Source organism: Drosophila rhopaloa, unplaced genomic scaffold (assembly GCF_018152115.1).
Source record: "Drosophila rhopaloa isolate 14029-0021.01 unplaced genomic scaffold, ASM1815211v1 contig_3, whole genome shotgun sequence".
In the NCBI taxonomy this organism is placed as follows: Eukaryota; Metazoa; Arthropoda; class Insecta; order Diptera; family Drosophilidae; genus Drosophila; species Drosophila rhopaloa.
The window spans coordinates 10687025-10714495 of record NW_025335123.1 but is presented as its reverse complement, the minus strand read 5'-3'; the positions used below and the strand labels follow the sequence as shown (position 1 = coordinate 10714495).

The 27471-nt window shown below is 38.0% G+C and overlaps 3 protein-coding genes across 38 annotated transcripts in view; all 3 read left to right on the top strand.

Annotated features, from left to right (window-relative positions):
* Positions 1 to 14647, top strand: part of LOC108048229 (voltage-dependent calcium channel type A subunit alpha-1) — a 62453-nt gene extending 47806 nt beyond the window's left edge. For 16 of the 33 annotated variants that reach the window (XM_017128811.2, XM_017128803.2, XM_017128781.2 and 13 more), the window contains 8 exons: positions 1569 to 1786; positions 2595 to 2604; positions 6098 to 6219; positions 6278 to 6441; positions 6912 to 7112; positions 9207 to 9358; positions 9423 to 9661; positions 9723 to 14647. In XM_017128811.2, the coding sequence (XP_016984300.1) occupies positions 1569 to 1786; positions 2595 to 2604; positions 6098 to 6219; positions 6278 to 6441; positions 6912 to 7112; positions 9207 to 9358; positions 9423 to 9661; positions 9723 to 9873 (1257 nt within the window). In that variant the 3' untranslated portion in view covers positions 9874 to 14647. Of the gene's footprint in view, positions 1 to 1568; positions 1787 to 2594; positions 2605 to 6097; positions 6220 to 6277; positions 6442 to 6911; positions 7113 to 9206; positions 9359 to 9422; positions 9662 to 9722 lie in introns of those variants that run through there. The other 17 variants (XM_017128845.2, XM_017128900.2, XM_017128968.2 and 14 more) reach the window with 4 other exon arrangements.
* A 537-nt stretch (positions 14648 to 15184) lies between these two features.
* Positions 15185 to 20804, top strand: LOC108048840 (PDZ domain-containing protein 8). The gene is made up of 8 exons (XM_017129762.1): positions 15185 to 15644; positions 15709 to 15963; positions 16255 to 16447; positions 16857 to 18129; positions 18192 to 18341; positions 18544 to 19185; positions 19465 to 19711; positions 19771 to 20804. The coding sequence occupies exons 1-8, from the start codon at positions 15480 to 15482 to the stop codon at positions 19972 to 19974; spliced, it is 3129 nt and encodes a 1042-aa protein (XP_016985251.1). The 5' UTR covers positions 15185 to 15479; the 3' UTR covers positions 19975 to 20804.
* Positions 20805 to 21305: 501 nt separating this feature from the next.
* On the top strand, positions 21306 to 27234 carry LOC108048143 (leucine-rich repeat-containing protein 20). 4 transcript variants are annotated; one of them, XM_017128651.2, is made up of 5 exons: positions 21306 to 21601; positions 23734 to 24167; positions 26521 to 26664; positions 26720 to 26887; positions 26950 to 27234. In XM_017128651.2, exons 2-5 carry the CDS (start codon positions 23795 to 23797, stop codon positions 27099 to 27101), a joined length of 837 nt encoding a protein of 278 aa, XP_016984140.1. In that variant the 5' UTR covers positions 21306 to 21601; positions 23734 to 23794; the 3' UTR covers positions 27102 to 27234. The 4 variants fall into 4 exon arrangements, with proteins under 4 accessions (XP_016984140.1, XP_016984132.1, XP_016984123.1 ...); XM_017128643.2 differs by having other exon boundaries at positions 23723 to 24167; XM_017128634.2 differs by lacking the exon at positions 21306 to 21601 and having other exon boundaries at positions 23595 to 24167.
* Positions 27235 to 27471: the final 237 nt, after the last annotated feature.

Sequence of the window (27471 nt, the reverse complement as noted above, 5' to 3'; positions counted from 1 at the left end):
ACAATGAATAGATTCTATAAATTCATTATTTTTATGAGATATCAGGCAAATGTCCTATATTTAGTATTTTCGTTTTCTCGTCGAATCGCTATTGAATTTCTTGTAATCTTTACTGCTGAATAGGCATGCTTAAGGTAACCAAGGTAAACAATCTGAAGACACGAATTAAACCATTTCGAAATAAAAGCATGGAAGATATTAAAAGAAACGAAACAATCATTTTGTTATGCTTATATGCCTATATGACATTAGACTTATGAATAAACTAAATAATTCACAAGGATTTTTTAAAAAGGTAACAATTACGATGGGGGATCAAAAAGAATCCATGATTTGTAAAGCGTACCATTAAAAATACCATCTCCTAATTTGACTTAAATATAGGCACGGTTTAGTTGGAGAGATAATAAATTATCAGTACAAAATGATTAATCTTGGGTAGTACAAAAACATGGGCTTCAAAGACTCATTTATTAAAAAAATATCAGGTTTCGGTACAATTATCGCGATTTAAAAGGACCCGGAAAGAATTATAAAATGTTTAAGTAGGCAACTAAAAAGTTCAAAATTTTTTACTTTTTTGTCTTGATACGTGTCTAGTGACTTTTTAAGTTCAATGTCATATGGGTTATTTAAGATTTTAACTAATTTAAATGCCACACATATAATACAATTTTTAATTTTTGTATCTTTTGTCATTAATAGAAAATCTTTTATAAATTTCGTATTCACATGTTTCGTTGACCATTTCTATAAATTGGCACATAATAAAAATAAGAATAATATTAAAAACAATTTTAATAGTCTTGTCTTATAGCGGTACCTCTTAGATTTTCTTTAAATCATAGTGAGTTGTAAAAATGTTTGCGCATGCTTTTACCGTACTAAGCAAGCCTCTCTTTTAAGCTATTTATGAAATCTTAAGCGAAAGCATCTCTTATATATTGCCTCCTTTTAACCTACATAATACCGACACAATCCGAATAGAGCTTGACACATCTCGAAATGCTATATACTACCATACCTAAATGTAAAGATATTAAGCAGGGGCTATTGCCCCATTATTACATATGTATAAACCAATATATGCAACGCATATGTACATATATGCGAAAATAACAATATTTTTGATTATCATTTTTGTTCTGTAATCTACTCAAACTTTTTAATTATTCTATAATAATTCTTACATTCCATTTTCAATGCTTATAAAAACAAAATATCAAAACCAAAACCAATCCCAATGCGTTGCAATGTTACTACATCAATACTCACCACTCACCCAACTTTAACCACAACTGTGTCTACAATAAACAACAATTTAATTGAATTGCAACACTATCTGAAATCTGTATCTCTACAACTTAAAAAACCAAATAATAAAAAAACAATACACGAAAAATATTCATGCAAACGAACTACAACGAACAAAACGAAACCAAAACCAAACGAAACCAAAACGAAACCAAAACGGAATGGCAATTCAAAATAATATCAAAACGACTGCACCTTCCCGTCTACTATCAACTACCAACTGCCGATTGCCAATGGCAACCAAAAATCCGTAGAAACAATCATTCTTTAACTGCCTCCTCGATATGGCCGCCCTTGACAAAGGAGGATCGCGACAGGGCTCCATAAGTTTCGAGCCAAATGGGGAAGGAGCCGCCAACTCACAAACACATTTGTTAGCCAGCACGCACCACCACCACGCAAACGGTGATGCCGAACACAACAGTTTGGCAACACTAGCACGGCGGAGTACGATCAGAAAACGATCAGTTAGGTAATTTAAAACAGCTTCAATCTTAACTATAGTCCGTAAAGTGCAAAGTATCATTTCCAACGCCATTACCATCATTAGCACCACCTGCATTAAGGCCATCAAAATCCATTCCATTCCATCATTATTCCATTACTTTCATCACTAACCAAGATGAGGAGATGCGTATCTCATTGATTGTGCTTTAGAAACTCCAAGCTTACGACTCGTTCCAGGAATATTTATTCCGCTTTGCACATAACAGTATGCTAATATATCTTCAGCTCAATCTTCCTTTTCCCATTAAATGAACCAGTCAGTCAAAGTCAACGAGCGATTTAGATAGGGTTTGGTTCTGTCTAAATTCGGGACTTTACATATTCTATATCTTCTTAATCTTAAAAGTACTTAGGCTATGCCAACAAATTCCAATTAGAGTCCTGTAATTCAAGTCTTAAGTTAATAATACCAAGCCGTTCAGCGGTTTGTACTGCAGTCATTCTCAAAGATCTAAATTTTGAGTAAGATATCTATAATAATGTTTCAAGTATATTACACTTTTCAAGTCCTGTTTTTTCTTTCAAGTTTAAAAACTCTTTTGAAAGTTGGATGCGATTGAATTTAGTCAGCATTTTCTTTGATCGTGAGATTCACAGCATACATTAACATACATAAGCATAAAATACTTTCGTTTCACACACTATCAAAATACAAATACTACTAATAACACCTACCAACACAATTAGTAACTAACTACAAGATCTTTGTGCCTTTGTGCATTTCAACATTGACATAAGTAAATTGTTTTTCTTCTAATTTTTAAATATTTCAGAAACAAAAAGGTGAATAAGTTTGATAAACTCCAAGCGGTAAACCAAAACGAAATTATCAAAAATTTACTAATCAAAAATAATAATTAATTGTGTATTATATAAATATATGTGAATACTCTTTGTGTCCATACTCAGTTTCCGATATAAATGTTGTTCACAACCGATTAAGTCAAGTAAACTACTAGAACCTTTAAATACATACTCACTCATAAGTATATGTATAGCTGTACGCGCCAATGTACCACGTATCTATGACTATGTAAATTACTAAAATGCCAGATTGCCGGGTGCTCCATGCATAAATACATAGCTCATATATACATGCGCACATGTGTGTACTGCGTATTCAACCTACTTTAAATGTTTAATTTGCGTTTACTCAATAGTGCAATACATACTCGTACCTAAATGTTGCATAGCAATTTTTAAAAACATTAGAAACGCAAAACTTGGCTTAGTACTTGTACTCAATGTTGTAATTTGATCGTTTCTATAACCACTACATGTACTCCTATGTACGTAGGCGTTCGTTCCCTGGACAAGTGTTAAGAGTGGCAGCGAATAGTGGACGGAAAGGCTTTGGCAAAGCTCCATTCAACCTATCCAGTCCTCCCATACGAACCTATGTTTCAATCCTTCCAGTGCACAGTGGACCAGAAGGTTTTTTTTTTGCCAAGAAATGCTGAAATAAAGCGATTGACTTCCTAAACTACCAACTAAAGATAAAATGCTTTTAAATTTTTTAGTTTTTTAAAAGAAAACATCTGCTGACCAAAAACATAAAAAAAAACATTAAACTAAAAAAAAATAGTTCTTTTTAAATGAAATTATTTGTATTATAAGATGAGACCAAAAAATTAATTTAAAACAATACCTTCATTTTAGCTGAAGTATATTTAATAAGATGTCAAAGTAATTTCATCAATTTTTATAACAAAAATTTTAATTTTTGGGCAAAACAAGATTCTACTGGTACCGTGTGCAATGGTGGTTCTTTTGGACAGCTGTACATTAAAAATGAATTTCTTTAAAGTTGTTGAGTGGACAATGCAGGCACCTATAATTTAAGCAGGCTTAGTTGACTTGTAGTTTTTGAAAGCGGACTTGTAATTGTTTTTCCCTCAATGAGTATCCCTACACCGAATAGTTTGCCAGGCCGTAAAAGAAAATAGTGTAAGCAAAGGCAACTGCAATAACATCTTTTGCTTTCACATACAACATACCAGCAATGTAAGATTAACTCACCAATCCCAGTACAGTTGCGACCTAGACATATCCAGACACCTTCATTTTACACAAGAATGTAAGACGATCCTGCTCACAGATCAACTCGTCTCTTACGATGCCTCTGCCACATTAATCGTTAACTCGAATTCGCACCGACATGCCAGCCATGTGAAACAAGTTGGCGGTTCTAACTCTGTTCCCACTCCCAGTCTCTTGGGCAACGTCCGATTTAGCATTAAATCCATTAAGCAGAACAATCTTGACTGTTCTGGCGTTTACTTTTGAAATTTTTATTAAAATTTGATTTGGTCGGAATAAGTTTTCTATACAACATAGAAAACTTTTGGACAATATTTGTATGCCATTTGCAAGGTTATCGAACATAAGTAAAGCGTTAAAAAGTTAAATCGAAAAAGACCTGATAGACTTTTCTACATACACATAAAGCCAATTGCAGAAATAAACAGGTTGTAAAACAAAATAAAGAAACATTAACCAATTTCACATAACGTTTATGACAAAATTATGTCCCCAATCGTTCGGACTTATCGCCCCGAACATTCAATTCTTCCCGTAGCATTTTGTTTCACTTTTAAATGAGCAGTTTCCCCATGATTCCGAAAAATGTCATTGGCAAAATTTTCTAATTGTACTTATCTGGAGTTTAATTTAATTCCTTATTTTTAGGGACAATTTAGCAATGACATGTAACATTATTAGAAAATAGCGCTTTTCTCTTAGAGTTAAAGCTACACAATTAGCACATGATTTGTAATTTGGACACCTACTTTGATCCCTCCACTGTTTCATCACTCAATATATAATGGTTTCAAATTCAAAAGAGTCAAAAGTCAATTTGATTCTGGATTTCTAGCGAGTTATCCCTCTAGTTACACATATGTATAAAGGCGGCTTTATGTGTAGGTAGTAATTGTTTTCGAATTCGATTTGAATGTAATAAGTATAAAGTTTTCGTATTTAAATGTTATTCGTTAGTCCATCACGAATGCAACGCGGTTTGCGTACGGTAAGTAAGTTCGTCGGCATCGTCTATTATAAATAAATTGACGCCCGATGAAGCTGCTCTTCCCACGGCCCAAGCGAGAGCAATTGGAAATGGACTCAGGACCTGACCACCACCCATTACCCACCATCACACCACACATTTATCCAATATAATTCCTTAAGTAGTGCATGTAAACCAATACATTAGATTACGCCATTTGGTTTGCTTAGCTTTCATTGTTCCGCCTTGTTGTTCTATAAATGTTTATGCCGACTTAGCACTGCTTAATCAAATAGACGCTATCCAATCACATGCATGCAAAAGATCCTTTATAACTTGTAGATATAGTGTAGAAAAAAATCTTGCCAACTTCACTTACCAGATGCAAAGATCTATTTATACATTATATTCCTTCGAATTTTTGCGTTCCACTTTTTTTGTAGTACATCATTCACAATAAATATAGGACAATAAACCAAAATGAATAACGTAGTTGAAACTGAAAAACAAACAATTGGCGTAATAAAAAACGCAATGTGGCAGTCATATCATTCCCAAAATGCCCTCGAGTAAGAGAGACATCCAGTTATTTGTAAAAGTACCCGCAGAAAATTATTTACAGAAAGTGACCAAGTATATATGTATACGTATACTCCTGAGTAGTGTATGGAATTCCTTAAATGTTACATGCCCTAAAATAGGTTAATCAAAACTACAATCCAATATAATCCCGCATTAAAGAACCCTTCTATTGTACTAGATTTACAATTAAAACGCATTTGAATATGTATTTTGTTGCAGTGGAGTAATGATTGCTTTTGTTTACTTTTATATACCGTATACGTATACCCCCTAAATACTATATCCCTCAAAGTAAGCATACATGTCTCAATGTATATTTATTTTGTAGCATTATACAAGTACAAATATATATACATATATTACTCCTACGCTCCATTATGGGGCATTGGAAATCAATAGTTCTTAATTTATAAATACACAGATATACCTGAATATACGAATCCGTGCAATGAATGAATCCACAAGAAATCGGTCTGGAGGAATCCAAAACATTAAAATGCAGACAAAACCTAGATATTCGCCAAATTAGAATCGATTCGGACAGCTGGATGCACTCCCTCAATACTAACTTCCCTGCTTCCCCTGAACCTAACATTAGTTCTCAATCTTTTTGGACTGATTTCGAGTGGTGGCATTCATGGTGATACAATAAGCGTACTAACTCGCCTCATAAACTCTTTCAATCAGATGCTGGAGCTGCAGGACGCTTCGAGACATCCCTCGCAGGAATCGCTTACCGGTGCCGATGCTGGCCATTTACATCCTGGACATTCGTATATGAATGGTCATCGGCGATCGCCTAGCTTGAGGTAAGGATCGCGATACGGAAACGAAGTGCACTGTTTAACCAAATAACTATCTTTTCAGGCACAACGGCTCTCCACTGGCCAGATCTCCGAGTCCTCGACGGCGTGGCCATCAATACATACATCATGATATCGGGTTCTCCGATACCGTATCTAATGTCGTAGAGATGGTCAAAGAGACGCGTCATCCTAGGCATGGCAACAGTCATCCGCGGTATCCAAGAGGTATTGATTGGCTCAACACACGACATATAAACTAACCGCCCTTTATGTGTGCTAGTCGTAAGCCCAGTGATCTGTTTGGGAAGTCCCAGACCGTATTTTAAATTGGTTTGTCTGTATCCGATGTTGCCCATAACCATTTGTGATTAACTAAAGGGCCCTGCAATAGGCACACATAACCAGGAACTTGGCCAGTCCAAGGATTTTTGATCTATTTTGTAGAATCGTAGTTATATACATATATATATATATGTCTACAATTCCATAGCTATTAACAAAATCTTTTACTACAAATATATATTCCAATAATATTATTTATGTTTTGGTTAAGTTGGTCCTCCTTTGTTTATAATTTTGAAAACAAGCAATCTGAAAAAAAGAAATATGTTGCTAAAAACCAAATACGTAAAATGTTGTGCCCCGACATCCATAATTATTACTTTTTTATTATTGTTGTTATATGTACAATATAGGTTCATGGTCAGCATCGACAAGTCCGGCCCGTTCGCCTTCGCCTTCTCGATATGGTGGTCATTTGTCTCGCAGTAAACGCACTCAACTGCCTTATCCCACATATGGGACAACCAGTCTATGTCAAAGATCACGATCGCCGAGTCCCGCTAGACTTCAGGAGATGCGTGAACGAGACAGACTTGGTTATGGGATTGATATGGGTACATCTTTAGCACTTGTTATCTAAAGTCCAACAAGATCAACCAAAATCAACTTAAAACAATTAAACAAAACTACTCAACTTGTTTTCTATATATGCTAGTATTTTCTTCTACACAAATTTCTTCAACCATTTCAACTTTTACAAACATCAAACATAGTTGCCAACCATGCTTAACATGTACATGTATTGTCATGCCAAAGACGTTCAATCAGAAAAACATTCAGTCAATCATAAGCTTCAACTAATTGAATAGTTTTATTTCATACATCCCACACGGCTCTCAAATCATTCAGATCTCCGAGCTTCCACACCGAAGAATTCATAAATATGTCCTCAACTCAAACTCAACTATTCGTACTTGTACTCGTACTCTTGTTACAATAGCAGCGTTTATTGTTTTAATTTATCTAGATGCCATTCTCGTACCATCCACCTATATTATATTCACATCTCGTATGTATGGTACTGACATGTACAAACAGACATTCATCCTCATCCTTATACTACCACACTGAATCTCTGGCAAATTGACTGTTTTTAAGCAATGCTATTAACACATATAAGTGGAGTTTAAATCGAAACCAAAGTCAGGGCTAATTTTGACGGACTCTAAGTGAGACGAATTTACTAAGGGGTACACTTGTGTTGGTACTGGTCAAAACTAAACAAAACACAAAATAGAAGATCGTTTTAACAGGATTGTGAAGGGGTGAGATAAGTGAACATCATTTCCTAGTCTATACCCAAAGAAGGTGAAGTTCGTAAGCCATAGTCATAGCATTTTTTTTTCGCAATTGACCTCTGTCAGTCTGACCAGCACGGGAAAAGACACTGACCAAGAATCTCTATTTTAAGCTTGCTTCTTGATCCAAAAACCCCCGTAAAGTCCAGCCACTACCTAAGATGAACAGGCTATACACTATATACATTTTGTGTCCCCTTTTTCATGTATTGTTTTTTCCGAGTTCGGGTGGTGAAATCGACTGAGCTATTTACCAGAGGCAGTTTTTGGGTGTTTCAGTATCTAGACGTGTGTGCATATGTATCTATCTAATCTATCTATGTATGTGCGTCAATTGCATTCTGCACCATTTCGTATCCCATCCTTTTCGTTTCTGCATAAATGGAATCTTTAGATCAAATCGAACAGTCATGCATGTTGCCATGAATTATTTAGCTGCCGACCGGCCACTCCCTAAATCATCCAACTACTTGTGTATATTTATCTTGGAACATTATAAAGCACCGATGTTACTGTTCTATATTTTTATAAGTTTTATAACTCTGTACGGTGCTGAAAAAGTTGCACACGCTTATAAAAGTAGATACAGTGAATGCATTTTAGAATAGCAATGATTTTTTGAACACCATAAAAGTTTAATAAAATAGGTTCTTACTGGGACATGTTCATTTTTGTTTTATCACCATAAATGTGTCAAAGAAATCAACATCTAGCCAAGTCAGTCCGTATTTATGAACGTGAAGATTTTGGTACCTGCAAAAGCTGCCAAATTTGGGTTTACCATTAAGACACTCGGCGCAAGTTCGCCAATAAACCTTAACATTTTAAGCACTTACTTTCACGGTTGAGAATCATTTTAGTCTCAATAAGTTTGTATTAAAAATATGCACAAAACTTTTATTGGCGGGGAACTCGACTATTGTGTTTTTTCTTGATTGATATTTGTTTATAATACTCGTCTTCACACACTCTCCTGGTGTGCATCGTCACTAACTGTACTGCTGTCCACAGTGATATATTTGTCATAAGATATACCATATAGTCTATCCGTTTGTGGCTTAAATAGGGCCAAAGATTTAAACGATTTTATTTAAAAAATAATAGTGAATTTTTCAAACCTAATCGAAATTATCAAATCAAACTTTATTTCCGAACATGTCCCATTCTATTTTATGTTTCTTTTATTTGTATGTATGTTTTAAGCATTGTCAGTGTTAATGTCAATGTCAATTAAGAACAATTCAGGTACACTTTGTTTAGTATCATATCAGCAGAGTATTTTTGCAACAATTTATGCCCTACATAACACCTGCTCAACGCACAGGGAAGTAATGTCTTAAATTCCCACAGGTGCAGCGCACGTGCAGCACAGTTACCCAACTCTGGCGTCCCGTCGTGCTGGAATCGGAAGACGCCTTCCTCCGACTCCAAGCAAACCGTCAACACTGCAGCTCAAGCCAACCAACATCAATTTCCCCAAGCTGAATGCGAGTCCCACACATGTAGGTTCCGGACCGTATAATGCAGAGCAAAACCCCATTAATGATTTCCAATTTCTTTCGCCAGACACACCATTCAACGCCCCACAGTGTTCACTCGCTACCACACCACCGCGACCTGCTGCGAGATCCAAGGGATATGTACTATAGTAGTAGAGAACGCGAGCGGGATCGCGAACGCCTTAGGGATCGGGAAAGGGATCGCGATCGTCTGCACGAGTACGACCTGCGCTACGAGTACCGGGATCGGGAGCGGGAGTTGTACGAGCGCGAACGAGATCGCGAGCGGGAAGTCGAAAGAGAAAGGTGCGTATTGCAGTGTAATCATGGTTCCACCCGAGATGTAATATATAATCGTATCCCACAGACTGGAATATATAGCACCGCTGTCATTTGAACAAGCGCTGGCTATGGGCCGAACAGGTCGTGTACTGCCATCTCCAGTTCTAAATGGTTTTAAGCCAAAGAGTAGTCTGAACCCTCGACACTCCGATTCGGATGAGGAGGATTGGTGCTAGCAAAGGCTTTGATTGCGATCGCGTAATCGAAAGGATCAGATCTGGGTATAGCATCAGGCCATATGCTCCTCTTTGTCGGCACCAAACTTAGATCACAATTTTGATACGATACGACACAGATACCAACCCGAACATCAACCCCAACACCTTTGTCCACACCCACACCTGTACCGCAAGCAACACCTTGACCAAAGGTATAGCACGAATGTATCGACACCAAAACTAGGAACAACTATATCTGATATCAAATTGGCTAGAGAAAGCTTACAGGAATTAAACCCGAATCGACAACCGCAATCGCAACGGAAGCAAGAGCAACAATTGGAGCATCAAGAAGGGCGGTTAGGGTGGCTCAGATGGTGCCAGGAGCCTTATGAACCCCCAATGATGGCATCATTGCCCGAAACCAGAGCAACATCGCCCCAGTCTGATAACGAATTAATCCGAAATATAAGGAGAAAAGAAACTGGAACAACTGCAATAACACCAAGGACAACTAAAACTGAAGCAATGATATTAAGCGTACCAATTACAATAACGTCCCCATTAGCTATTACAAAGATATACTCAGATAATGACATTAATTATAATACCGAAAAGGATAATGGCGGAATAGAGGAAGCAGCCCACCATTATCACCAGCCAGAACTTACCACACCAGATCTACAACACGAGCCACCACTGCAGCAACACAGCCAGCACTATCCGCAGTATTCGTATCATACGCTATGAGGAGTACAGGATCCAGAACCAGAATCCGCTAAAAGTGCAACTTTAATTGAAACTGAAACGAGGTGTAAATGATGTGAGAGATAGCGTAACGAAAGTAGAGGGACATGTAAACAAAATAGAGCTACTAATTGCCATTTCTAGGCAGGAGTGGAAAACTTAATGTTAGATATGAATATGATCAAGTGTATTCTACTTTTTTTCTACTGTAAGGACAAGTCTAGATGAAGAGCTCATAAAAATGAAACAAATAATAACGGAACTTTTTGAAACAGAACACACATAGCTCTAGGTCTAAATACATAGAAAATAAAATTGTAGGTACTCGCATACATTGTAAGTTATCTAGGACATAGCTCGAGGAATCAGTAAACTGCAAGCGTTTTTGTCTTGTTTGTATTTAAAGTTAGTAATTCAATTCAAATGTGTATTTAAATGCGACGTTTTATTTATTCTTTGTACATACCAGATAATTGTAGATATCAAATTTTTGTATGTAATATATTTACCTACGACTACTATTATAAATACCTTCAACAAAATGAACGCGCTATTCGCTATAATAGCAATCAATGAGCGCATTTTAGTCCCCTACGATTTTTTATTCAGTTATGTATACTTGAGCGGATATTTTGTTTTGACTAAAATAACTTCACAAAACCGGAGAAGAATAAATCAAACATATAAAGAATTCAAATACAAAGCCCAACTACAACCAAATAACTCAATTATGACCAAAAGTATGTATCTGTAAAATTAGCATCAACCAGTGCCATGCGTGTGTACAGACTTTGAAATTTACAATAGCTTTTTTTGTCATATTTCTTCATAATAGAACGATCTTTTAGGTGTATGCTTCTGTTAACGTATTTCCGACAGAGTTTCGTATGGTGAAATTAGCTTCTTTCGATCAGTTCAAAAAATGTTTGTCTATATGTATTTACAAATAAAAGTATATGGCATTGTTTTACAATCGAACATCTTCAACAAAAACATGTGTAGATATAACACATACACCTCCGGCTCCTCATACTCTTTATAGAATGTGTATAATGTATAAAAATTGCAGAGCTCATAGCACATCAAACATAATATATTCAAATATATATGCCGGCACACAGCCCCTCCAACTCACTAAAAAAATGCAGACATCATGTGTATAGATAGACGAATCGTACATGTTGGACGACGGGATATCGAAGAGCGCACAATAATTGTAATTTAAAGAAATGAATCCATAACTTAAGTAAATAATTATAGCAGCTGAGCAGTATTGCGAATTTACACAGCAACTTAACTTACCATTACGATTATGATAATGACTAGAGTCGTAGAATGCATACGAAGGTAACAAACATTAAGCAACCGAAGAAACACTAACCCAAAGCTAACGTAACTGAGCTGACTTCAGCTAAGTACGATACTTAAATATTAACTGAGCAATACTGAATAGGGAAAACGACTAACCTAGAAATGATAAACCAATATATACACTGAAAAAAGGCCAAAATCGCCATTTAATTTAGAAATTCGCCATGAAAATAAATATATGGCGCTTAGCCAAAATTTTAAGAAAATCCTGTTCTTTAAAATATAAAATTTTCTAAATAAATCGAATGGCTTTCTAATCATAAAAAATAATCAATTTAAGACATTTTCCATAAATCCAGAATATTTGTACATTATTTAGCTCAGGAAATTTTCTTTGAAAAAAGAACTGATTTTTCTTAAACACAGAAAGAAAGTTTTTAAATGTCTTAATTCTAAAATATAGAGAGACCAAACAAAATGTATATTTTTTTTAAATAATTTCTTTATTTTATGTGTTATGTTGTTGAGTTAGCCTTTTAAATTTTATTACTGTAAAAGTGAAATATTGGAAAAAGCGTTTCCTAAAAATATTCTCGTTTTAATGTGAACGCATAGGTGCAATTTATTTTTTGTACACAAGTGAAATATGGTCAAAAACTAATGAAATGATCGCCATTTTTAAAACCAAGAGGTTTACTCCAAGTTATCAAGATATAAAAATAATATTACTTTTGAAAATATTTTGTTTTTATTTTACAAAATCCGGCAGCAAGAAATATTTCTAGTTAATTTTAATGAAAAACTTTTTTTATTTTAAAAACAATTTTTATAAATATGCTTTTTTTACGGAGAACATTTTCAAATGTGAGGAAAACATTTTTAAAATTTTTCTTAGATAAAGAAAAAGTTTAATTTTATGGCGATTTTCTAAAAGCTAGAAAAAAAATTCGAGTGTGAAAAGAAAAGCGGCAACCGTATTCTTCTAAAATTATCTTAATATCGGATGCAAATGAACATACATTCAAGAAATATACAAATGCCTAAATAGATAAATATACATACAATAGTTTATAACTAGTCTCAAAAAAAAAAAGAAACCGAATTCCATCGCTAAGGGAAAACAAAGTTCGCCGGTATAAAGATTCACTCTCCAATTAATTGTATACACACAGCGCACTACCGAGTGCTGTTGCACGTACTTACGATGTTCACTTTTGACTACTTCCAGTAAAAGTTTGTCCACGCGGCAGATGTTTCAAATCCTCAGTCTTAGGCTAAGATCAGATTTTTGAACTTCATTTGCACCGCTTGTTTAACATTAACATTCAAGTTATTACTAGCGATATCCTCACACAAGTAGAGTTCTTGGAAGGGCAGCTTAGGGCTCATTAGCTCAATTACTACTACTGAATCATTGCCCTGATGCCAAAACTAAAATAAATAAATAACAAAATCAAAAAAAAAAAGAACGAAACGAAACAAAACAAAAACAAAAATAGAAATGAGTACAAAATATAAATATAGTTTACTAATGTCGTTTCGATATTAGATGTATATCCAATTCATCAAGCCTTTAGAGGAAATATTTAGTTAGCAAATAATTGGCACACTTGACCATTTCAAATGAAATTAATCGCCATTTGGATCCTATTCGATCCGCTTTTAATGCTCACAATCTTCGCTTCGTCCTTCGTCCTTCGACTAGGCTCCAGCTTCCCCACTAAACTCTTACTTCTACAATAAACATTCTTACATACACACTTACGTGGTTGGGTGCCGAGTGCAGGAATCAATGAATATTCGATTTTTCGGGGCAGAACAAGTCGGGGCATTGGGAAACAGCTTGTGAACCACCTTCAAAAAGTATAAAGTATACGTAAACATATAATTGAAAGACAATGCCGCGATCGATAGTTCTCCCAGGCTCTTGTATTCCTCCCCTACATTGTTAAATACTCCAGATGCTTGAAGGCGGGGCGCCAGTCCATTCGATCGAAACCGCTGAACCGTGGAATCCATAGCTGGATATGTGGTGAAATATACTTGAGTGTGCATATAATCATTATAGAATGCAAACAAGGCTGCTGCCGAGCCAAGCCCCATGTGAAATTGAGGGTGACCCGAACGGCCAGGTCCGCTCCCTGTGTTCCTTGTCTCATGTCGTAGGTGGCTTACTTTCTTTAAACAATAAATTTAACCATAACTTTACGATTCGATTGTATATTTTGTTATTTGTTTACTGTCTGGTGTGAACGGTTACATGAAAAAAATATATGTAAGTAGATCGACTTTTTTTTACAAAGCAACAAAATATAGGATGTGCGAAGAGATAGTATGCAATTGAAAAGGAAAAAAATTAATGATAAAAACTAGTTTAAAATTAGACAATGTAACTGTTATGGCTAAACATTAATGATAAAACATATACATAAATATATAAAACAAAAGAAATAATTATAAATATCTTAATTTAATGTACTAAGTGAATAACGCAGTTAAAATAATTACTAAGGTACGCTAGAGATAATTAAACTACATTTAATAATTATGTAATTATAAATATGACTCGTAATTTATATACAAGATATACATACATAAACATATAATAACATAAATACCTGCCTTCAACAAATTTGTTAATAAAACTATTAATACTTTCTTATTTTACATAAAGTAAAGGAATACCATAATAAAAAACAAGAAGAAAATAAATGCAAGAAAAGTAACACAAAAATCGTGTTTCTCGTCTCTTATTTGCTAACCCAGTTAATAGAAATTGTACTATTTAGCAGATGTTTAGATGTGATTGGGACTTAAGCATGGGAAGTATTTGGTTTATTATGGCAATTACCGAAAGATATTAATGGAACTTCGTGTCCAAAATGTACTATAAATGCTAGGGTAATCAAACTTCGACATTTGAAAGTCGTTGAATTTGAAATTCAGATTTTTTCAGTAGGTCAAAGTATAATATGATACAAATGTTTCCCAAAATGGAAAACGGATCTGTTCATGAAGTGCATTAACCCCCCTTGAAAATATCCACCCCAGCTGGAAAAGGATTCCATTAAAGGGGCTGTCGAAAACACACAGGGCAGAACAGCTGGGTGCGGAGGTCCGGCTGATGGCAGGGCTCTGGATGGGCTCTGGATGGGCTCTGAACCAACCCCCAGGAAGGCCACCAGCTGATCCGGGGACATGCGCATTAAGGGCCAATGACAAAAAAAGGCGCAGCAACTTCTGCGAATACATATCGATTTTATGTCGCCCATGCAGTAGTTGTAACAGTTGTGAGTTTACAGCTACTACTGGCTGAAACCAGCCTCATATTGGCGATATCGGCAGAGGTGGCACCCAAACGGATGGGTCATCCAAGGCAGGACTCGTACACAGCCAATCTACGTGCAAACTGATACTGGGCGACAATGCGAGCACATCCAGAACGTAATTGAGAAGACTGACATCAGATAATTGGCAAGAAAGTGTCGGACTTCTAAGTTGGGTCCACCGAATCCTCGCCGAGGAACAGAAATTCAATTCGAAAGAGAGTTGCAAGCAGTGCCAGCATGGAGATACCTATTTCAAACATACTACTTTTGTGCTTGATCTTCCTGCTGATTGGAGGGGTGGTCATGATCCTGCTGCAGTACCTCATCTTCATCAAGTTCTCCAATCTGCCGGACGAGAGCGAGGAGCAGAAGCAGATGAACGCAAAATACACCCTGCCACTTGTAAGCTAAGCACCCTCTAAACCCCCTACACTGATTACTAATTTATGCCCTTTTTCTTAAACAGAACATCAAGCAAACGGCCCGAAACCTGAAGAGGCTTTCCAACTCCGGACTGGGAGCCGGCAATGGGTGCGAAAACCATCAGGAGAGTCTCCGCAGAGCCTCGGCCCTGGTCTCGCTTAACTTCGTGATGCAGTTCCTCTTCCACGAGTTCAAGAACTCGAACCGTGTGCGGAAGTGGTTCTACCGCAAGCTGTCCATCGAACTGGACGAACTGATTACAAAGACTACCACCGGCAAACTTCTTGATAAGCTCACGGTGAGTCATATGGTAGAAAGGTGCCCTTCCTTTCGTTTCGTTTTCGACCCTATTATAACTTTATATGATTTATATGATTGACATGCTCGTTTTCCCGTCCGCATAAACGCCCAAAAATTAGAGGAATCGTATTGTAAAGGATTTTCTTTCTTTGGGGATCCCAGATGATTTTATTTAGCGTGACAATAGCTTGTAAAGAAATCTATTTAATCTATTAATAAAATATTAGACTATGTATTTTGTAACACAGCAGTGAGTAGCGGATAACTAATGTTTTTCTTGTTATTTTAGATTAAAGAGCTTGAGTTGGGCGACCAGTTTCCAGACATCAAGTCCTTATCGGTGCACAACGTGGAGTTGGACAAGGACGAGCAGCGTATTGAGAACCTCGATCTTCTGCTGGACATAAACTACGTGGGCAACTTCACAACTTCCATTGATGCGGATATGGTGCTGGGCAAGAAAGGATCAATAACGCTCAAGGGTGAGTTCATAAAAAACTGAGAATGAAATTTGACTTGGCAGCTATATTATTATTTTGATTAACTTTCAAAACAACAATGTTGATTAAGACGTTTCTTTGCAGTTTAAGTTACATGACCCCTTTTAGTGATATCATTAAATTCTTAATGACTTTTACCATACAAAAAGAACACGAATTTTAACTTTGCATAGAAAAAGGGTTACTCCTACGTATAGCTGTATAGGATATCTATACTGTCTTCATAAAACTTAATATGTTTTTTCCGTCCTTCAATTTTTGTAACACGCAATGAGCAGCACAAGTGTACCGATTGAAAATGCCGTAAATTATTTATTTCTTGTGCTTCATTTGCTTTCTTTTTTTCCTTGGAAACGGAATTGATGATACTATTGATGAACTTCTATTCCAGTTAAGCAGCTGTCGGGCATGGCGCGTCTGCAGTTCACGAGGAAACCCTACACGCACTGGTCGCTGAGTTTCTTGGGGGATCCGGAGCTGATCCTGGACATTGAGTCGAAGTACCAGGGTCGGCAGATGCAGTCGAACATCACGAACCTAATATCGAACCAGATCCGCAAGGCGGTGCGTCGGAAACACACGCTGCCCAACTACAAGCTCCGCTACAAGCCCTTCTTCCACTGGACCGCCGAGGAGGACGCCGGCGATTGCGACATCCAGCCGAATGGCCTGCTCACGGTCAAGCTGGCCGAGCTGTCCCGCCTGATGGCCTATCCCGGAGCCAGTGAGACGTACTGCACCATCACCCTCGCCCCCGTGCCCTTCATCGAGGCCAACCAGCGGGACAGCCGGAACGTGCTCATATCGATGGACGTGTTCATCCACAAGGCGAAGAACCAGCAGATCGGCATCGTCTTCAAGCAGAGCGGCAGCCAGGTGGTCCGCATCGAGTCGGTGCTGCCGAACACGCCGGCCTGCAAGTCCAACCTGCTGGCCGGCGACGTCCTGGTGGCCATCGAGGGCAGGCCGGTGACCACGATTCAGCAGATCGCCAAGGTGGTCAAGACGCTGCAGGCCACCGTCTTCAGTCTGCGGATCGAGCGCATCATCCCTGGCATCATTCGCAACGACGCCATCCTGGAGGACTTTGACAAGTACGACGACCTGGGCGACCTCCCCAACCCATGTCAGTCGAGGCCAGAGCCCGACGAGCCCGCACCGGCTGAGCAGGTGCCCAAGCACCTGGTGGTGAAGCCGGGCTTGAGCGGCACGCCCACTAACTCACCCAAGAAGTCCAACCTCATTGCCAAGGCCATAAAGAAGACCATGAGCCGCGAGAGCAGTGATAAGGACAGGGACAAGGAGAAGGATCGGGACAAGGATAAGGACAAGGACAAGGATCGGGATAAGGATAAGGACAAGGACAAGGACAAGGAGAGAAGCAGGACGGATGAGGCGGAGGAGCCGGTCAACTACTTCTATCAGCACTCGACCATCGACTGCGCCTTCAGCCCGCTCATCCACATGGACGACGTGTGCAGCTTCCAGTTGGACACCTCCAGCCGCTTCCTCAACGTGTGCGTCTTCGGCAAGTCCGCCGGTGAGAGCGTACTCCTGGGGTACAACAATGTCCAGATTGGCCAGGTCCTCGTCGAGTGCTCTGAAACCAGCCTAAACCAGTGCCTCAAGCAAATTAGTCTCAACCCGGCATCGCTGCAGGCAGTGTAAGTTGTTCGGGATCCCTGGTTGGATCTGGTCTGTCTCACCCTTCCAATCTTTCCCACAGGAAGACTCATGCCCTATCCAATCAGTCCGGCTTCAATCCAAACCTCTGCTTTGGCGACATTCTGTTTGGGTTCTCCTGGATGGGCAATCCCAATTTGACGGTGGGCGATGTTTCCGCTAAGAGTAACTCCAAGTCACAGCCGCAAGCTAGGTAAGCTTCATTTTTTATTAAATATTTAATACGATATATACACACAGAAAGCAAATTAAATTAGCTTCTACTCGAAGATGGAACTTTGATTTTGAAGAAAAAAAGCTAATTAGTTAGGGTGATAACATCCAAATCGTATTTTATAGTCCAAGAAACGTTGATTTGTTATTTTATTATCCTTTTATTTCCTTTATTAATGCAGAAACTTATTGCCTGGTGACAGAGTGGCGCAGGAGGATCAGTCCCACGAGTCGGTGTTCCTGAAGCTGACCAGCTCCTTGGCGGAAAGCTCCTCATCCGGTGAATCCCCTAGTGCGACGGCTGCCGCCTCAAAGGCGCACAACTTCGTGAGGACCCACTTCCATCGGGCCACGCAGTGCGACTTCTGCGGCAAGAAGATCTGGCTGAAGGACGCCATGCAGTGCCAGGAGTGCTCCATGTGCTGCCACAAGAAGTGCATAGTCAAGTGCCAGATGGCCACCGTCTGCGGTCCGGTGGACTGCTCCGGCTCCATGCCAGCATCCTCCACTCCGGCGATGGCCAGCCGGCCGGAGTTCACCATCACGCAGGCTGACACCCCGGAGATCCTCGAGGCCAACCCGGGCCCTGCTCCTTTGGAGGCAGCGGCCACTTCGAGCGCGGATCAAGCTCAAGCTCAGATCCAGACCCCGACAGCGGCTGGCTTGGATGTGCACAGATCCAGCCTCACTGGGATGCTGGCCCAAGGCATCAAGCGGCAGGCGAGCAACCTGGACATACCCGGCATAGTGTCCTCGCTGACTGGCAGTGGTCAGCAGATTAACTCAAAGAGCCTACCTCCGAGTCCCCAGCACACGCCCTCGCGGTAAGTTTTGGGAAGCAATCCCCATCTGATTAGGAGTACGATACTAGACGAACTGAACTTGGGATACCCATACATTTATAAAAAACGGATAAGTATTTATACCCGTTCTTCGAATCTGTAAACTAAAATGTTTCCAGTTCGTTGTTATCTGTAAGAAGAAAAGGTTGTCAGCTTCTGACAATACTATTTAAACAGTGTTACATTTTTTAGTAAAGCACCATAATTTGGCAGTTAATTTACTTCCTGTGCACTTACTCACTCACTTTCGACCATTTGCAGAAAATCGTCAATTGTGGAAGAGGCGGCTCCTGTTCTGCCCCAGAATCCCTTTGAGTGCGTCACCCAGCATCTGGAGGCTCTACCATTGGACTGCACAGTACTCAGCTTCGAGCAAGTGATCGTCATCACCGAGCCCATCATTCGCCACACCCGCAACGAGGATCTGATGAACCTGGCCAAAAGCACCAGCAAACATTTATACGTTGGCTTTCCGCCCGACGAGCGAGTGGCCAAAATAAACGAGCTGGTAGGTCCACCCTCCCATCCACCTATGTATGTATTTTGATGGGCATCTTCCCTTCGCAGCTCACCAAACTGAAGGTGGCCCTGGACGCCGAGACCGAGGGCTACACCATGATGAATGATGCCGAGAAGGCCACGGAGTCGTCGGCCTGGAAGTCGGCTTCCGGCACGGAGAACAGGTCGGATGAGCGGGTCCAGGCCCTCAGCATCATCATGCTGTACTTGTGCACTGGTCTGCAGCATGCCCAGGGCGTGGTCCTGCAGTAGATCTGCAGATGGATCTGGTTCTAGGGGGATTTCTCAATGTCATGTTAAGGTTCCGATTCGTAATTTGTGAGAGAAACCTAACTTAAAGTCAAATTGTTCGGGCACACAAATGCGCTTTCTCAATGTGATGTTGAATTTCGAACGAAGAAACTTAACAATATCAGACAAGTCGGTATTATAACCTACAACCTAAAACATTGGCGGTAGTTAAGAGGTGTCAGTTAGTTAAATTTTAACACTATATTGAGAAAGTAAATGTTGCCGAAATTTAAAAATGCACAGGACATTGAGAAATCAGCCCTAAGAGTTGTAGATGCCAAACACTTGTGTATTTGGTGAACTCGTACATAATCTTAAGTAGTAGACTGGAAATGTGTTAGTGAACTAATGGGCATTTTTAATTCGTGTTGTGGCATACTTACCTAGAAGTATTTCAATTTTAGCCATTTGTTTCAATTAAAATACGCTTATTTGTCAGTTTTGAAACAGATTTGTAAATATCTAATATGGGGTTAACCCAAACTCAATACAAACATCAATGGTATCTATAGAGTTCAAACTTGTTTTTGGCGAATAAAAATTTTTAAACAAATGTTCTTCAAACTCTTTCACATTTTTGATGACACTTACTTACTGTTGTATAGCTACAATTATTATATTTATATAAACAACTGAAAACGTAAGAATCCAGTGTGAAAACTAAATTACATATTTTTGACGTTGATTGTAATATTTGGAGCTAACTACTTGTCATATCTAAATATATTTTAGTTAAATTCAGAGTTAAATATGATTATAACTTAATATAAACGTGTAAGTCGTGTCAACAATTTCCGGTTATCTCATGGAAAAAATCAAAACAAAATTTTATCGACACCAATTCGCAATTTTGTTCAAAAGGGAGTGAATTTTTAATAATATTTTAATACGAAATAGATATAAATACGTAGAAGAGTTGAGTGAGATGTGACATTTCTTGACTTTGCAGTCGACAAGAGCAAATTCCAACATGAAGGAAATCTTATTAAGTACGAATTTAGATTAGGGGGATCTTTCAGAATAAACATTTCGATCAAAGCCAACTGTGCGTATGAGTGATAAACTAATGTAACGTAATGTGCGGAAAAGAGTAGAAGTTTAATAGGAAAGGACTGAGTAACAGAGATAATAGAACATTATCTGAGGAAAAGGTTCCAAATTATTGACTTTGACTTTGTTATTTTACAAAAAAAATTGCGTAGGCTCTGGTCGAAGTTGGCAACTCTTTAAGTATTTAACTATTTAAAATCAACCCGGTAGTAGGCTTTGAAAAAATTGTTCCAGCTAACTTACCCCCATAACACCAAAAACTGGACATACTCAATATTTAGATTTATTTTATAAAACTTTAGGGTTTTAATGCCCGAAGTCACCTTCCACTTTTTGCGTGCCCACTTCAGTATACATACGTCATCTGCATATAGAAGCGAAAAGCTTCTCGTAACTCAAGAAAGTGCACTGAAATTTGTTTGGGAGCAGAACTTAAAATTGGCCTTGCGGCATTTGATTGATCTCCGATCGCTTGGAATTACTATTCTCTGCATGGACTCAAAAGCTTGAGCAACCTTGAAATTGGCCAATATATAAAGTAAGTACATGGTTTTACATACTGTTTTGCATTCACATATTTCACATGGAAACGCCGTGTCCAATATGACTTGTTCTGACGGGAAAATGTTTCGATTCGACCAAAGAAACAGCGAACGGCTGATGCGTAAAAGTCGGTTCTATAAGTAAATATAATTATTTTGACCGTTTTACACGAATCACACTAGTTAACAAATCTAAATTTGCCGTTTGTCACTCTTAAAAACGCTATAAACTATTTGTGTAAAGGTACGTTATAAAATGTCTGTCACATTTAAGCCAACAACTTCTCATTAAAAATAGTTTGGACAATTTTAATTAAAAACGTATTCAAAAAAATTTGTTCTTTACATTACAAATAATTGATAATTTCAAGCGGTTTGCGGTTTGCATTTAGATATATTTTAAAAATAAAACATACTTCAAATAATTTCGGTTTCATAATAATTTAAAACTGTTCAAATTTTTTATATTTTGACTTTTTTATTTTGTGAGCTAGTGTATTTTGCGATCCTCTCTCTTTTTGCATTGAACTTTTACACTTTTCCGTAGCTAGAACAAGCTTATTGGCAAGAGAAAGAAGGACTGTTTATATCAGAGGCTATTGCTCTTAAGATGACAAGACATTTTGTTACGATGCAGCGATACTCTTCCCAAGAAGTATACCTGTTTGTGAGACAAAAAAAATCCATTCCCAGATAATTTCTGAGTTTAGATAAATTTTTTAGAATTTGAGTTTATAAAATGTCAAAGATCAAAATAATCTTAGACTTATATAAAACAAGAAAGAAAAGCTAACTTCGGGCGGAGCCGAAGTTGATATACCCTTGCAAAATATTCTGTAAATTATATTCATATGATGCATTCTTAATACTCATAAAAAATTCTAACTTCCTAACTTTAAAAACACCAAAGTTATGGCATTTCCAATCGTTTAGTTATATGGCAGCTGTAGGATATAGACGGCCGATCCTTATGAAATTTGGTAGGTCGGATTGATTGGCCAAATATAAGACCCATAGAAAATCCCAACTTCCTAACTTTACAAACACCAAAGTTATGGCATTTCCGATCAATCAGTTATATGGCAGCTATAGGATATAGTCGGCCGATCCTTATGAAATTTGGTAGGTTGGATTGATTGGCCAAATATAAAGCCCATAGAAAATCCCAACTTCCTAACTTTATAAACACGAAAGTTATGGCATTTCCGATCAATCAGTTATATGGCAGCTATAGGATATAGTCGACCGATCCCGGCCGTTCCGACTTATATACTGCGTGCAAAGGAAAGAATGGTGTGTGCAAAGTTTCAATTCGATAGCTTTAAAACTGAGAGACTAGTTTGCGTAGAAACAGACAGACGGACAGACAGACGGACAGACAGACGGACAAACAGACGGACAGACAGACGGACAGACGGACAGACGGACATGGCTATATCAACTCAGGAGGTGATCCTGATCAAGAATATATATACTTTATAGGGTCGGAGATGCCTCCTTCACTGCGTTGCACACTTTTGACCAAAATTATAATACCCTCTGCAAGGGTATAAAAATGCTCACCAAAACTTGGTAAGCCATTTGGTATTCGGCTTCAAATTTAATTTGCTTTTCGTTTTTTAACTCGAGTAATGGTTTCTATTTTAAATCGTTGTGTTTTGGTAAGCAGTTGCTTTAAATTAGCATTTTAAATTTCTAAATTTTAATTAAAATTTTAAATATTAAACACGTAAAAAGAGGTAAAAATTCGCAAATAAAATGACTATAAAATCATAAACAATTTGCAACTTAAATTTAATCAATTCTGTTTTAGAACATTTAATGTGTTAGTTAAATAAAGAGTATAGGGGGCTCGGCGTGCCGTGTAATCTGACAATTTGTGTTATTATTTTTTGTTTTTCTTCCCATTTTATTTTTCATTTGTTTTGTTATGCGCAGCTTTTCTTTCTTCTTTCGTGCTATAAAAACCGAAAGTAAAAAGCATTTTCAATATTTCAATGCGGAAGAGAGTCACGTTCAGTTGGTTGCGAAGACGCTCGCGTTCAAATACTCCAAATAAAAAGAAATATATCTTGAGCCAGCAAACTTACAATAGTGATCGAATATATTTTTTTGAGTGATTTTCCAGTGAGCCAAAGACAATTTGATATCTGCCAAGAGCACATAGCGACATAGCCCAGTTAAAAAAGATGCGGCCTTTCGGCAACGATATAACGAACATTGCGGCCAATTCCAATGGTGGTGGTGGCAACAACGGCAACGCCAACGGCAATGGCAACGGGAATGGCAATGGAAATGGAAATGCAAATGGAAATGGCAATGGCAATGGGAACGGCAGCAACGATCCCAACGACAATGGCAACGACAATCAAAACAATGACCGGGACACCAGCATCACCAACACCAGTGCGGACAACGAGGAGTCGGGCAACTCGGACGATCCGAGCATTCCGCCACATATCGCGAGGATCGGTGGCATAGACACCCTGCCGCCCATCGCCGGACAAGGCGTTATCCGGGTGGTCCAGCGGTGCGAGGACGCCAAGGAGAACCACAAGCTGGGTAAGCAGACCAAGATCCCCAACTCACCCACCTAGTAGTTGAGGCGCAGTTGCCACCAGACGGGTTTCGTTCCTTCTGGGGGTCGGGTCGCAGTATGGACAATTGGCCAATAGCCAATTTCAGTTATTGCGCACTGACTTCCCCATACAAAAGCAACAATTTGTTTATAATTGAGTGCCTTCCCAACCCAAACAACACCCTCCCCTTCCCCTCACCACCGCCCATTTGCAAGTAAAGTGCGTCGCCGCCGATTTTATTGCACTGTATTTTGAGTGTGTTGCCTGAATTCTTTTCAGTTAACAAAGAAGGCAGTTTCGCCCCATTGATAAGTGCGGCGTTAATTATTGGCAAGACATCAGCCCCCATGTTGATTTTATACTGAGGTTTTTTTGACACGAAGATTAGAGTACTACACAATTTGCTTTTATTCCTGACTGTTTTCATATAAGGGAGTAGATTAAAGGCCATAATGTATTCTTTGTTTAATGTTTTGTTTTAGGAGTTGCGCAATGGTCCAAAGTTTCCGTATAAATTACTCATACGACACATTACTCATACAACATTTTCTGCTCAAAGGCAACTGTGCGTATGAGTGATAAACTTGGAATTCAATGCGCAGTTCCTTAAACTCATATTTACCAAAAATGCAGTCAAGCGCATAGTATAAGCTGTTTTTAGAGTAGAACCTTAAATTCTTTTTAAAAATTGGCACCACCCTAATGTACATGCGTGGGAAAATAAATATATATATTTTTAAAATTTTATGATTAATTATGATCAAAATATAAGTATAAGAGTAAGAGGCGCCAAGTGTGCCATCAATTGACAATCAACCTTAAAAGCCTTATACGTATTTTAAATAGGAATTTATACATATTAGCGTAATGTCATTCCCAATTCATTCACATATTTCAGACTCTGCCACATAGTGATATTTTAAAATTTCCAGATATTTTGTATTTATATTTTGTAAGAATTCGTTACAATTAGTTCGAAATTACTAACGCAGTAGAAGAGAAATTTACGATGTATAAGCGGCAAAGGCCACAGAAATTCCGAAACAAAATTTATAAAAACAACGCAGTTTACTTTTTTAATTCTAAGGTCAGAGCTATAGGAAAATAAAATTGTTTTCTGAGATCCAAATATAAGCAATAATTTTTGATATTTGTTTTGATGTTTTAAAATAATTTAAAATGTAAGAGTGATTAATTTTATTAATCAAATTTGTTTTCCTTAAAATAATTAAGCATCAAATAAATGTATTTTCTGTATTGTTTTATTTAATTTATTTCAAGTGCTGGTCAGAGAGATTAATGCACCGTAAAAGTATAATATCGTTATTGATTTAATTTAAAGCTACATAACTGTGTGTTTTTTGATTAATACATGATAACACAGAAAAAAATAATAAAGTAGTACATAAAATGTAAATCAATGTTTCTGTTTTAACGTCAATTGCATTTTATTTGTTTTCCCGAAAACCATTTCGTAGTTCTCTAGACGCAATTTTCACCGAATAAACCATTCCCCACTCCCTGCTCTTATACTCACCATATCCGAAAAGCTCAGTGACTCACTTATAAAGAGAGTGTAGAGAGGCGATCGTCGCTCTTTTCGCATAATACGTATACGTTGCGTGCGCACATAGGAAATGTCGTATTTATATTTAGGCCGTTCCATTCACGTGCTCAGTGTTGACCAAGTGTGCTGTGAGCTAACACAAAGAGCGAGAGACTAGGAAATAGGAAAAGAAAAAGATAAATACTTTGATAAGGCTGGCAACGACCGATTATAACCATTCATAATTCATCTGATCGCATGGAAACTTGGAGATGGCGCACTTGGTGGTGAAGGTGATTGAGCGTTGTGAGAGTGCTACCGAAAATGCTCATTTGGGTAAGAGTTGTTTTTAATCAAGTTGAAGTATGTGCATAAGGGTGGTCCCAATTTTAAACTAAATTTAAGGTGGTATTTTTTTTGAAAATATGTGTTTTAGAGTCTGCGCATTGGATTCAAAGTTTATCACTCATACGTATTGATGCCATTGATCAAAAAATGTATTCTGTATGACTAACGTGTCGTATGGGCAATTTTTACAGAAACTTTAAGATCATTGCGCAACTCCTAAAACATAAAATAAAATAGTTTGGTTTTTGAATACATTTATTACTCGCTTCACATTAACTGGTGAGAGTATGGTTTTTTTTGGACCACCCTAATGTACATATAAGTCTACGAATTTATATGTACATCGATTTTGTGGAGCAAAAGACCTAGTGTTCTGTCATCATTTGAAAGCTTTTAGTATATTCATTTGTTAACACTTTATTTCTTATTTGTATTCTTTTAGATCTTTCAAAATGTGAACTGATGCTAATACCAGATGCAGTCTACCATCTTATGCGAAACACAGAGTTGCAGACCTGCGATCTAAGTGGCAACGTTTTGAAGAGCGTTTCACCAAAATTTTCGCAAAAGTTTAGCCACATCACAGGTGGGTCCTCTGCGTTGATATCTTAACAAAATTCTATAATGTTCAACCTTTCCAGATCTTAATCTTTCACACAATAAACTTTCGAGGCTGCCAGAAGAATTCACCAACTTGATCGCGTTGACCAAGCTGAATATCTCAAACAATTCGTTCATCGTTCTACCACAAGTAGTCTTTAAGCTGCAGAGTCTTGCTAGTCTGGATGCCCAGAACAATGCCATATTGGGTGAGTGCGCCTTATCCCTTGCTTTGAGTTCTTTATAATGATCTAATCCATTCACTCATCAGAGATTGATACGGATGAGGCTATAGCCAGCGACTGCTTGGCTCTCGTGGATCTTCGCAATAATCCGTTGAGCAGAAACTGCCGACGCAAGCTACAAGACTTCAAGACCTCCTTTGTTTTAGAGATCTCCAATGATGTTGAGGACGACTGGTAGATGAACATTTTTTCCAGCACACCAAAAACAAATCTCTCGTTATCTCGGAAGAGAGCGCTCAATGCGGCCCTCCTTCATCTTATTTATTCTGTTTATAAAATTTATATATTAATCAAAAAACAGTGAGTTGTTTCAAATTTACGTGGGCAAAATGTTGGAGCCAATACATTTGCAACTAAAAAGTCAATTCCTTGTGGATCAGGGAAGTTTATAGTCAATTTGATCAAAGTTAATCAACAACGAAAAAGAAAAGCACACCGAAATATACGTATGACAGCTATATGTTATAGGTCAACCTAAGGAATAGATCCGAAATAACGAAACGATATAAAAAATACCGGAAAATAATGCTCAATAATTCGCAAAAAAA

Excerpts from the sequence above, each read along its gene's own strand:
- LOC108048840 (XM_017129762.1), top strand. The coding sequence starts at position 15,480 with ATGGAGATACCTATTTCAAACATACTACTTTTGTGCTTGATCTTCCTG. Across the intron at positions 15,645-15,708 it reads CAAAATACACCCTGCCACTT|AACATCAAGCAAACGGCCCG; the intron begins GTAAGCTAAGCA and ends TTTCTTAAACAG. Across the intron at positions 15,964-16,254 it reads AACTTCTTGATAAGCTCACG|ATTAAAGAGCTTGAGTTGGG; the intron begins GTGAGTCATATG and ends TTGTTATTTTAG.
- LOC108048143 (XM_017128651.2), top strand. The coding sequence starts at position 23,795 with ATGCGGCCTTTCGGCAACGATATAACGAACATTGCGGCCAATTCCAAT. Across the intron at positions 24,168-26,520 it reads CAAGGAGAACCACAAGCTGG|ATCTTTCAAAATGTGAACTG; the intron begins GTAAGCAGACCA and ends GTATTCTTTTAG. Across the intron at positions 26,665-26,719 it reads AAAGTTTAGCCACATCACAG|ATCTTAATCTTTCACACAAT; the intron begins GTGGGTCCTCTG and ends CAACCTTTCCAG.